The 11,744-nt window shown below is 44.5% G+C and overlaps 1 protein-coding gene across 2 annotated transcripts; it reads left to right on the top strand.

Annotated features, from left to right (window-relative positions):
- Positions 1 to 981: 981 nt before the first annotated feature.
- Positions 982 to 9,540, top strand: LOC138282471 (uncharacterized). 2 transcript variants are annotated; one of them, XM_069220075.1, is made up of 4 exons: positions 982 to 1,431; positions 1,526 to 1,624; positions 1,772 to 1,896; positions 2,020 to 9,540. In XM_069220075.1, the coding sequence occupies exon 4, from the start codon at positions 3,436 to 3,438 to the stop codon at positions 5,122 to 5,124; it is 1,689 nt and encodes a 562-aa protein (XP_069076176.1). In that variant the 5' UTR covers positions 982 to 1,431; positions 1,526 to 1,624; positions 1,772 to 1,896; positions 2,020 to 3,435; the 3' UTR covers positions 5,125 to 9,540. The 2 variants fall into 2 exon arrangements, with proteins under 2 accessions (XP_069076176.1, XP_069076175.1); XM_069220074.1 differs by having other exon boundaries at positions 982 to 1,624.
- The last annotated feature ends 2,204 nt before the right edge of the window (positions 9,541 to 11,744 follow it).

Genomic DNA, 11,744 nt, shown 5'->3' with positions numbered 1-11,744 from the left:
GGAGATCGCGTCTCCTGGTTTCAGCAGGGCAGCTCTCAGAAGCCACTGGGGAATACCCCAGCAGCTTCTAAGAGAGCCGCCTCGGGAGGTTTAATTACAGAGAATGCCGCCCGTGTTTCAGCGGCATTCTCTGTAATTAAACCTTCTTCCGATCGGCCCACCGAGGCCTCGCGGGGTTCCATGAGGCCTCGGTGAGCCGATCGATTGCCACCAGAGTGCGGTGCTTGTGATAATGAAGTACTGGCGCGAGGCCAGGGCCTGTGGGGCCCTGACCTCATGCGCTTGGGCCCTAGGGCCCATACAAATATAAATAATAAAAATAAAAAATAAATAAATATATATATTTTTTTAAAAGCTCTAGTGTTCTATGGGTTTTGGGGGCCTCTGAGCCTCGTGTTCCAGGCCCCCAGGGCCCCATAGGGCCGAATTTGTTAAAAAATCGGCCCTATGGGGCCCTGAGGGCCTGGAACACGTGGCTCAGAGGCCCCCAGGGTCTCATTGGGCAGCTTTTGTTTTTTAAAATAAATAAAAATATGGCAAGTGTGACCCTGGGGGCTTAGGGGTCCCTTAGGGTCTACAAGGTCGTTTTTTTTTTAAAATCACATAAGTAACAAATAAAAAAATATTGAAACAAATTAAAATAAAAATAATAAAAAAGTATATATATCCCTGGTAAAGAGCCTCAGACCCCACAATACCCCACATCCACTCACCTTAGATCAGTAGGATCTGGCGTCCTAGTTTGATGTCCTGAAAAACCGTGGCCCTCGCACATGCTGCATCCACAGACGGCCATTTTTAAACAAAGACTCTAAATGTGTTGGTGGGTTTGGCTCAGCTTGGAGTTTAGACTGAGCTCCACCCCCACACATGGTTCAGAGCCTTGTTGAGCTGAGGTGAAAACCCAACATGGATCCTAGGATCTGGTTTCCAGTCTATTGTACATATATAAATTCTAGGAACTGTAATGTTTTTTAAATAGGTTGTGTTATATATTTTTACAAATGTTGTAATTACACCGCATTATAAAGACCTTTAAATGCCTAGTAATATGTGTAAAATAAGCTTGTGGAGCCCTTAGAATTATATAAATAATGGCTTATGGAGTGAATCATAGAGTTTGTCTTGTGTTATAGCGCCATCATGTAGACTCTGTTTATTAAACCTTTTATAGTTTTTGAGAAAAGCTTTACAAATGTTGGTGTGCATTATACTTCCAGAACATAGGGGTTCAACAGTTGGAATCTTGAGAGTTTATTTTTTTATTTTAATTATTATTATTATTTTTTTCAACACTTGACCTGTTTTTATAAAGGGCTCACGAATATAACATGAAACGAGTTGTGTTTTAAAGGCAATTCTATCTCTCGTGTACGTAGGACCTCCAAGAGCCTGCCACGACCCCTGTGGAAGTGGAGACAGTTCAACAGGGTGAGTTACAGGGCGTTCTAAACAGAGTTGTCATGATTGTTATATTTTTTATTTTACTGTTAACGATTTCCCATGTGCCTGTGGGTTTGCACAGGTTATGATGCAGAACTACAGCTTGCGGTTGCCGCTCTACAGCAAATCCTCCAGGTTCAAGACGGACCATGCACAATGTCTCAGGATAGCGCTTTTGCAGGTAAATAATAGGGTTCTTTTGTAAACCCCCTGAAAACCTATAAAACCCAACAACCCTCCCTATATTGTGCCCCCTCAGGGAGTTTGTATAGTCTATGTATTATTATATTGTAAATGTAACATTATTTTTTTTTCTTTTTATCCCAAGGTGTCCCTGAGGGAGAAGCGACCCTGAATCTGGATAAGAGCTTTAAAAACACTGTCCTCAAAAGTCCCAAGCGTCTAAGGACGGCCCACCTATTAAGAAGGGACCATCACGTTGGAAAACCCCAGGTGCGTTTTAGAAACTGTAGAGTCTGGTGTATACAATCCTTAGTGTGTCTAAACCTCTTTCACCCCATAGGTACAGCAGCTATAACAATCCCTAATATGTATTTTGCTATCTTTACATCCTAGAGTCACCCCACAAGAGCTCCAAAGGCACCAGCCATCCGCCTAAATTGCCAAGGTCGTCTTTAAAGGTCAACACTGGGACTGCTCAAAACCCCATAGCGCCATCGGTACTCGTGAACCGCACAGACCCCCAAGATTAGCCCTGCAGCCGTTCTACAGACACCGATCGTGGTCCAGGTACAACTCTTAACTACACCACACCAACCTTCATAAAGGGCATGACCATTACCACAAACACTTATGCAACAAGTACCCCAGGGAGGTGGTTTGGACACTCGGACATTGTCTTGCTTACAACCCCAAATGCCCAGCAGTTTGTACAGTGTGAGGCCTCTAGAGGGACCGCAAAGCAGTGCATCAATCCTAAAATAAATCGGCTGTCATTAAAGAATCGTAGGAAGAAGTTGCAGACCCCTGAGCTACAATCTGTGCCTTTAGACCCATCTTTTAAAAATGTTGTTAAGGTGCAGCCGGTTCCACCTATGTCCCAACGTTCTAATACAGGTGTGTCTGTCAACGCCCTAACCCCTCCAGTCTGTACACTTAGCCCACCCCTGTTACATGACTCACAATTGGAAAATGATCACCCCATAGATGATCCTTATTCCCACTGTATAGGACTTCTTAAGGCTCTAGCTGATACTGATCAGAGTTCTGAAGCCCCAGCATCCCCTGTGACACTTCCAAGACGAACCCCCAAAGGTTACAATCAGAACTGTCTCAATCAGCATCACCCTGCCACAGCACTGTCTCTACATCAACAGCCATCAGTTATTACGATAAACATTTAGCCTCCCCATGTCTGATGTCACCCCGATACACCCCAATGGGCATACGATCCCACCAGTCCTGCATCAAGTGCCTGTGCACAGTGGTCTTCACCATCCTCATCAATATACCCGCCAGCAGTATAGGGTGTAGTGGGTCGCAAAATCAGAGTTTTGGAACACCATGGAGCGATGATCAGGCCTCTCAAACTCCGGGGTGTTCACACTGGAACCCTGTTTTACGTCCGGCGCCGGTCCATCAGCACTGAATGGGGGTGATAATTTCAACCATTGTCCTATAACAGGGGCTGCTCTGGGAGTTGGCAATCACACCTCTAATGTCTCAAATACTGACCTTGAAACCAACCCTTCAAACCGTACTAGAGTTCTGGACACCTACATAAAAGAAATACATCAGTCGTTTAGACAGTTAAAATTCCAACTCCGTCTAAAAACTTTAAAATTGAGTAAGAACGGCTGTAATACAGGGGCATCCAGAGCTAACATAAAGGCTTTAAAGCAACTGTTGGCTCGGTGTAGAAGCATGGTGGTCCAAGCTTGCACTTCAGCAGTTGTAGACATGGGTAACATACCAGCGTGACTAGGCAAGTGTGCAGACCAGGGGAATGTGAGAGCAACATTTACCGATACAATGGGCCTTAGGTCTAAATATAAAAAGAAGACCCAGTACTTGCTCAGTAGAGCTCCAAGAGTTTTACGAGCGCTCAAAAGTCAGAAGCCCTGTGAACCCCCAAAACCACCGCCCATAAGGCCTCAAAATATACAGTTAGGAGATGTTGTTGGTATTTACAGGCCCTCTGGGGGTGATGGTCAGAGCAGTCTCAGCCCTAAACAATCTGAAGGACACCCACCCCCCGAAAGTGAATTGTCAGCGGCACCACTTGTAAACACCCCAAATATTGTTCAGATTGGCGGGAGCCAGTTACCAAAAAACAGATGGACCCATAAGAAGCCAAAGTGGATTGGTAGCGCTAGAAACCGCAAGCTTGTAATAAAAAAGTTAAAGAAAGCCCGACTCTGCGTTACCCGAAGGTCTAAAAACACACCTACAGCTAACCATAGCCCCCTACCTGTGGTTGATACCCCCGGGAGCTCTCCAACAACCAGTAATTCTCATGCTGAGGCTTCAGAACCAGTGTTTATGGAAAGTGTGAGACGGTATAGTCGCGTTGCAGAGCGGTTTAACGCTACAGAGCAATATGAGGAGTTTAGGTTTGTTAACCTTGATCGCCTACACTCCTCAGATCATGGCGTTATAGCTATACATCAGGGTGTGCAAATGCTAATCGAACGATTGTTACACGATGTGGGGCCTAACGATTTCTTTCAGATGCGTTTTCAGGGACAGGGTCTCAATAGTCCCCTGTTCACCAGACGTTCATCTCGGGATGTGTTTGACGCTGTGACGTTTTTAGAAAACCTATCTAAACTTTTACAGAGCAAGGCTGAATTACTGGTGTACGGGTCCTTTAGAATCATCATCCTCGTTGTTAGGGGTCGCAAGGGTGGTGCTTCCAGAACCTTAAAGAGCTTTATGTACAGTAAAATCATTGGCAAGAAATCTCGTTGGTTGCTCGATTTTAATACCGGAGTTACCAATATGTGTCTGGCAGCGAGCATTGCAGGGTTATTGGTGGACCGCAGTACCCCAGACGCCGTTATTATGTCGATGGGTATAGCAGTCCATGAGGCTCTTCAACTACCGTCCGACAGAATGGTTGGTTTTGGGGACCTGGGACTTTTTGAGAACCACTTTGCCGTGCCGGTAAAAGTTCTATACCACAATGGTTCTTGGAAGTACTTCACTACCAATGAAGGTGTGAAAAACAAGACCGTGTATGTGCTACATCATGAAAACCACTTTTACAGTGTCTTGAACCTGAAGGGTTTTCTAGGTGCCAAGTATATGTGTGAGCATTGCGATCACATATACAACAACAGGACCAAACATCAGTGTGAATTACACTGTAAAATGTGTCAAAGGGACGGATGCGTCAACGACGACACTCAGAAAGTGAACTGCACAACGTGCAAGCTATTTTGTCGGTCGCAAGACTGCTTAAACATGCACATCAGCCTAGCCCAGTGTGTCCGTCAAGCGGACTGTGGGGTTTGCGACCGTTACAAGCCTGTCAAATACAATTGTAAAGGTATGCAATGTCCTAGGTGTACAGCGGCTTTTAAAGTCGGAACAGCCCACTCATGTTACATGCTCAGAAGCCATCACCAGAAAAAAACAGAAGACTATATCGTATTTGGTATAGAGTGTACGCAAGAGACGGGGTGCACCAGCCAAACTACATTTACGCCCACCATCTAACAGGTGATGGAAGCTGGGAGTTTGAAGGATGGTCATGCGTGAATGATTTCCTCAACACGTTCATGCAACCGCGATACCAGGAGTATACATTTCTGACTCACAACTCCAAAGCATACTATTCGTTCTTCATTATCCGCGACCTGATACGTGAAAAGCTGCCCGTTAATCTCATTACCCAAGGTTCCAAACTAATGTTGCTAAAGGGTGTGCCTTTTGACATTAGGTTCATAGACACCTTGAATTTTCTGCCTATGAAGTTGAGCAAGTTGCCAAAAGCCTTTGGTTTTGAAGGTTGTAAAGGTTATTTCCCTCACTTTTTTAACACATGGGCAAATCAGAATTACAGCGGACCTATGCCTCCACCCGACAGTTATGGTTACGAGTACATGATGTCCTCTGAAAAAGAGAGTTTTCTACAGTGGTATGATGAAAACCGTGAAAAATGGTTTCATTTTCAAACCGAATTGAAAGCTTACTGTCAGGCGGATGTTATGATATTGCGAAAAGCATGCAACCTTTTCAGAGACGTTGTGGTGACGATGACAAAGCGGGTCAGGTTTATTAAAACCAAATCACGCAAGAGTAAAAAAATAAAAAATACCTGGACCCTTTTCAAAACATTACTTTGGCTTCAATGTGTATATCTATCTATAAGCACATGTTTTTATTGTATGGAACTATCACTTTAGTACCGTCTGAACTCTATAATGGTAAACAGAAACGTTACTCCACCCCGTCTATTCAGTGGCTCATGTACGTCTCTGTGAATGAGAACATCTTCATTCAGCACGCTTTGCAGGGCGGGGAATACCGTCTGGGTCGCTACTACCTAGACGGTTATGCATTAATTAACAGGGTGCCAACCGCCTTTGAGTTCAACGGTTGCTTTTACCACGGGTGCCCACGGTGTTACAAACCCCATGAGTTTAATAGACTGCAGGGCACCACGTTTGAACATCTGCACCGCCGGACTCTGGCTAAGGCGCAGTATATTGAGAGTTGTGGCTTTGTTTTGAGAACTCTCTGGGAACATGAGTGGATAGTGGAGCTAGTGAAAGATGGCGAACTGGGCACTTTTATTAAGAGCCAGCAGTTACCTTCACTGTTGGAACCCCGTGACGCTTTATTCAGAGGTCGTACAAACACCATACAATTGTACTGCGTAGCTGGGGAGGGTGAGAAAATACACTACTACGACTTCACTAGTCTGTATCCGTTTGTGAACAAGGTAAATTTGTACCCTGTGGGACATCCTATGATCATATACAGGAACTTTAAACCTCTCAAAGAGTACTTTGGAATCGTTAAGTGCCAGATTCACCCTCCCCGGTAAGCTAATGTTCCCCCTATGCCGAACATGCGCTGAAATTAAACAGACTAGCGAATGCATGCATAGTGATGAGCAGAGGCTGCTGGAGGGGACATGGTGTACCATCGAGGTGCAGACGGCCCTCGAGAAATGGTACCGTCTCGGTAAAATCCTGGAAATTTGGCACTTTCCAAACACCACCACCCAGCTCTTTTCTGAGTACATCAACTTGTTTCTCAGAGACAAACAGGAGGCCTCGGGGTATCCAGATTGGTGTGTCGATGAGCCCTCAAAGAAAAAGTATATCGCTGATTACAAAGCTTGCGAGGGTATTAAGCTGAGACCTGCGTTCATTAAGGTTAACCCCGCCCGCCGTCAGCTAGCTAAGCTCTGTCTCAATTTCTTGTGGGGAAAATTCGCACAGCGTACCAATTTGTCAAACACATCCATCGTCACAGATCCGTACGAGCTTTTAAAGTATATATTCACACCGGCTTATGACATTTCCAGTTGTGAATTTATCGACGACGAGACAGTCGTTCTATGTTGGAAATACGCCAAAGAGTACCCCAAAAGGTGACACAATATAAACATCTTTATAGCGTGCTTCACAACAGCTCACGCACGACTAGAGCTTTACAGTTTGTTGGATAAGCTTCAGGATCGTTGTTTGTACCATGACACAGACTCTGTTATTTTTGTGAGTAAAGAGGGTGATGAAGATCCTCCGCTGGGCGATTATCTAGGGGATTTGACCAGCGAGCTCGAAAAGGGGGAGTACATACTCGAATACACCTTGTCTGGCCCCAAGACCTATAGTTACAAGACCTCTAACAACAGGGTTTGCATGTAAGTCAAAGGTATCACTTTAAACGTCAGCAATACAGTGAGAATACACTTTGACAGTCTGAAGGGTCTGGTGCAAGAGTACTACACATCGAATGATCACAAAAACACCAAATCAATAGTCGTAAACCACCCAAGCATAGTTAGGTCCAAAAAAAAACTGGGAAATTACAACACAGCCTCTGTATAAAACCTTAAGAGTAGTGTTTGATAAAAGGGTCCTCACTGAGGACTATAAAACCCTTCCGTATGGTTATTAAAAGACATTAGAGGGTTGAACCCCAACAGCTATGGACACCAGGTTGCAACACCCCTTCTCCTGCATTTTAGCAGGGCCCTCAAATAGCGGTAAAAGTTTTTTTACAAAGAAACTGCTAGAAAATGCTCCCAGCGTTTTATCTCAGACCCCTAACAACATCGTATGGCTTTATTCCTGCTGGCAGGATCTTTACACGGAGCTATCCCTAATGTTCCCACACATCCGATTTATAGAGGGCATCCCCGGTAATCTCAACGACGATGATTTGTCACCTAAACACCTTGTAAACATGATCATTGTGGATGACCTCATGCGTGAAGGTGGGGAACACCGCGAGATTGAATGGGCTTTTACCCAATATTCACATCATCGTAATCTGAGCATATGTTACATAGTGCAGAACTTGTTTTACAAGGGTAAGAGCAGCCGTTTCATAACTCTCAACGCCTCATACCTGGTTTTATTTAAGAATCCCCGAGACAAGCTTCAGATATCAATTATAGCTAAACAAATGTACCCCGGAAACACACAGTTTTTCATGGAAGCGTTTAACGACGCTACCGCAAAACCCCACGGTTACTTACTGGTAGATGTAAAACCCGATACTCTAGAAGACTACAGACTGCGCACCAGTATTTTGCCGCCTGACTTCCCGGTTGCTTATACCCCCAAAATCGATCCCAAAGCCTATAAAAAGACCCGGTAAGAAGACTTTTATAACATTTACATTCTAAACCTTGTAATATAAGGTCACCATCATGCCTGCGAGGCTGCAGCGTAATTTAGGCCTCCTAAAAATGCTGATCACAGCCAACCCCTCGAAAAGAAAGGCTATCCTTTGCGCTGCCTCGGTCGATTTAGTGGCGGCCATTTCAGAAATAGCCCTAAACACCCTAAAAGGTAATGTCCCGATATCAACGAGCCAGTTCCGGATTCTGAAGAAGAAGCGCCACATTAATAAGAAGCTCAGCAATAAGAGGTCGTCGCTCCTTTCTAAAAAGAAACTGGTCAAACAGTCTGGTGGTTTTATAGGGTCGGTGCTACGTATAGCTATACTCCTACTCACAGGTCTCCTGTCGAGGCCCTGATGGATCACACCCACAAAATGTACCTTGTAGCCTGCCAACAGCTGGAACAGTTGGGCCCTTCTACCACCGACGCATGGGACATATGTAAAAATGAGACACAGCGACTCAACGCTGAAATCAAAGCCATTTTGAACCGAACTGATTTAAAACCACACGACAAAGCAGGGCTTTACTCAGGGGCCCTTCAAAACTTTCTACAGTACTAAAGGCAACTAACCTCTGAAAAAAATAAACTTACTCTGTATACCCCAGATGCTGAACAGCAGCCAGTACCCTCTGTGGCACCTCAAGACCTAGGGCCCTCACCCACCCCGGATGCCTTTGTCGTAGACCTTTTAAAAAATATAAGTCAGAAGTATTGAGGGGCTGCTCAAATGTTGCTCAGTAAAATGACTGCTACTAAAGACTTGACCTTGTGGAACGACCGGGGTGAATTAGTTTACAAGGGTCAGCCGGTTGCTGATTCCCATATGTATGATCTGGTCAGGGGTCTCACACACGGTAAAACCCTATTGACACAAGACGCTCCTTGAGGTTGGGAGCAGTTCTTAAGTGCCGCTGTGGAACTCAACATTCCCTCAACGATTATCGGTAACGCAGAGAATCGGCGTAAGCTTGAAAGTTTAAAAGATACGATCCTTGGTGTTTTTACACAGAGCCCTGCTGTATCGACGCTGCCTTTCTTTCCACAACTAACACCATCTAGGAGCAGCGTTGCTCTACCTCTGGGGCCTAAAAAGAGACTGTTCAAAATGAACACCTGGCTACCGCTCTAATGTGATCCCTAAATTTGCACCCATGTACAGTATTGTTAAAAAGTTCACATGTTGAAAGATTTTAACATCCTTTTATTTTTTACCCCTGTACATGTTTGTTGTGAAAACTGTTTCTAATAAAACACGTTTAACATTTCAGCCATAGTCTGACATCTTTTTTTTTTTTTTATGGTTTTAAAATGTGTGATGGGGGATGAAAAATGCATAGTCTGTTTTCAGGTTACAATGTTTTTTTTTATTTTAGACAGTCATCAGTACAGTTGAGGCTTTACAAAGCCTTACACCTTTGGCATACACCACATTCTGTTCCAACAATGTTAGACAGCGGCCTAGTCTTTTCATTCACATATTTCACAACAATGCTGTTGTTGTTTACTAGATCAGCGAAATACAGATTAAAAAAAATTCTAAATGTCATACCTTCAGACATTTTACTAACAAAATATATACAGTGCTCCCCACATGTGATGGCTAGAGAATCCTGTATGCACAGTTTTTTATACACAACCATGGATGATGCTTTTTTTTACATACTTGAATATAGGTTTTGTATAAATGTCATGCTCGGGGAACTCTGCTAAACTGTCAAACACTATAACCTTGTCTACATCAAGAAACATTGCAGCCCAGTGTGTACCACCCTTGTAATGGGGGTCAGTGTTAAAGACGAGGGTGCGGGATCTTTCTGGGCCTGTCTTTTCAGGTAACCCATCGCTAGGAAACACACCTAAAAAGTATTTCTTAGCGTATTTATGTCTACTTCAGAAGTCCCGTATCTCAGTAGTGTCCATTTTACAAGCTTTTAATGATAGTAAAACACAAGTTGACAGGCGTGATTGACCTGAATAACGCTGTCAAATACCGAGAATACAACCATGTTCACATTGGTCGCCAAGGCCTGTGTAAAGCGTATTTCAGCTTTTAGATTTCCATCTTTGATCAGGTTGTAGTGGTCACCGTCTTCCATGTCTGGCGTCAGGTCGAATGCAAACAGCGTGTAGCTGGCCGCATATCCCTCTCTTGAAACAACAACTCCCGAGTCCCGCAGATGTTATTGAGACCAGCCCGAGATATTCCCTGACAAAATTGGATGTTCCAAAATTCGGTGTGAACGGTTTTTGCGGGTATCACAGCTCCCTCGTGCACCAAAGCAGCGTAGTTGAAGTCATAGTGTTTGAAGTTGAAAGGGTTAGAGTTGTAGAGGCCACTAAAAGCTGTATTGTCCACAAACCCTATGATGATGAGTTTTGGTAATTGCCCAAGAAATAGATTCTGCTGCTGCATTAATCTACTACCGGTGGGGATGCTGAATATCTTCAGAGCAACTCTTTCAATGGCGTATTTGGTGTTCGATAATTGTAAAGCTTCTGCATGGGCTAGTCTGATGCTTGGGGACACTTTCACCCTCTTTACAAACAGGCTTGTGGACAATATAACCAGTTTATACTGCTCCGCATCGCCGCTGATGAGACAGAAAGTGTCCTTATTACGATTGAGTTTGATCTTGAGATCTATACCGTTGATTAGCAGCTTGTCTTGGAAGAAAAGGTCTGAATGTATACGCCCCAGGAGATCAAACTGCCTACTGCCGGCGGCGAAGCTGGCTCTTTTTTTTAAAACCCTTGTTGCCCCCGTCCAAAGCAGTGTTCTCAAAATGCGCTTTGGTGTCTTTGTAGAAGAGGCCCGCTGAAAGTTGTGTATCCAAGGCGTCGGCACTGTAATTTAGAATACTCTCTATGTAGGCCCTGTAGGCATACATGTTATCAATCTGCGTGACGAGTCGATCGCCTAGGTTAATGTCCACCTGATTAAACATGGTTGCGATGGGGTAGGCGATTGGGGTGACTCTAGCATCATCCTCGATGTCAGCGCCCTTCGCTTTGGAAATTTTACAGACGAGATGTAGAAGAGTGTTTTTGAGGTCCAGATACATATCCGTGGACCCTGACACATAAAACTCTATCGGTGCAAGCGGCGTCAGAGCTGCCATAGGCAATACTTCCATGAAAAAACAGTTCTCAATGCTGGTCTGTGTGGGTTTGACAGAAAACAGATCTAACTCTGATTTGGTGCATTCACCCGAGGCACAGTGTACGAAGGCCATGCTAGCTGATTTAAAAAATATTCACAGTGGAACGTGTTCTCTTCTTCTTGGAAGATCTCTTCCGTCTTACGGCTCTTCTTTTGTGTGAGCCTTTTGAAGAAGTCCGCCGCTTCTTATAGGGCATTGGTGGCACCCTATGCCTCGATGCCCTTCGCTTCCTTTTAACACCAACACGCGCGCTGTACACCAACTCTGCTCCTTCTTGGGGCTGTCTGTTCATGCGTTTGGCGACAGCCGA

Source organism: Pleurodeles waltl, chromosome 2_2 (assembly GCF_031143425.1).
Source record: "Pleurodeles waltl isolate 20211129_DDA chromosome 2_2, aPleWal1.hap1.20221129, whole genome shotgun sequence".
Lineage (NCBI taxonomy): Eukaryota > Metazoa > Chordata > Amphibia > Caudata > Salamandridae > Pleurodeles > Pleurodeles waltl.
Note: the sequence above shows the minus strand (reverse complement) of the source record. Positions and strands in the feature narration are given on the sequence as shown.

Bases quoted from the DNA above. Each gene is read 5' to 3' on its own strand.
- LOC138282471 (XM_069220075.1), top strand. From the start codon at position 3,436: ATGGGCCTTAGGTCTAAATATAAAAAGAAGACCCAGTACTTGCTCAGT.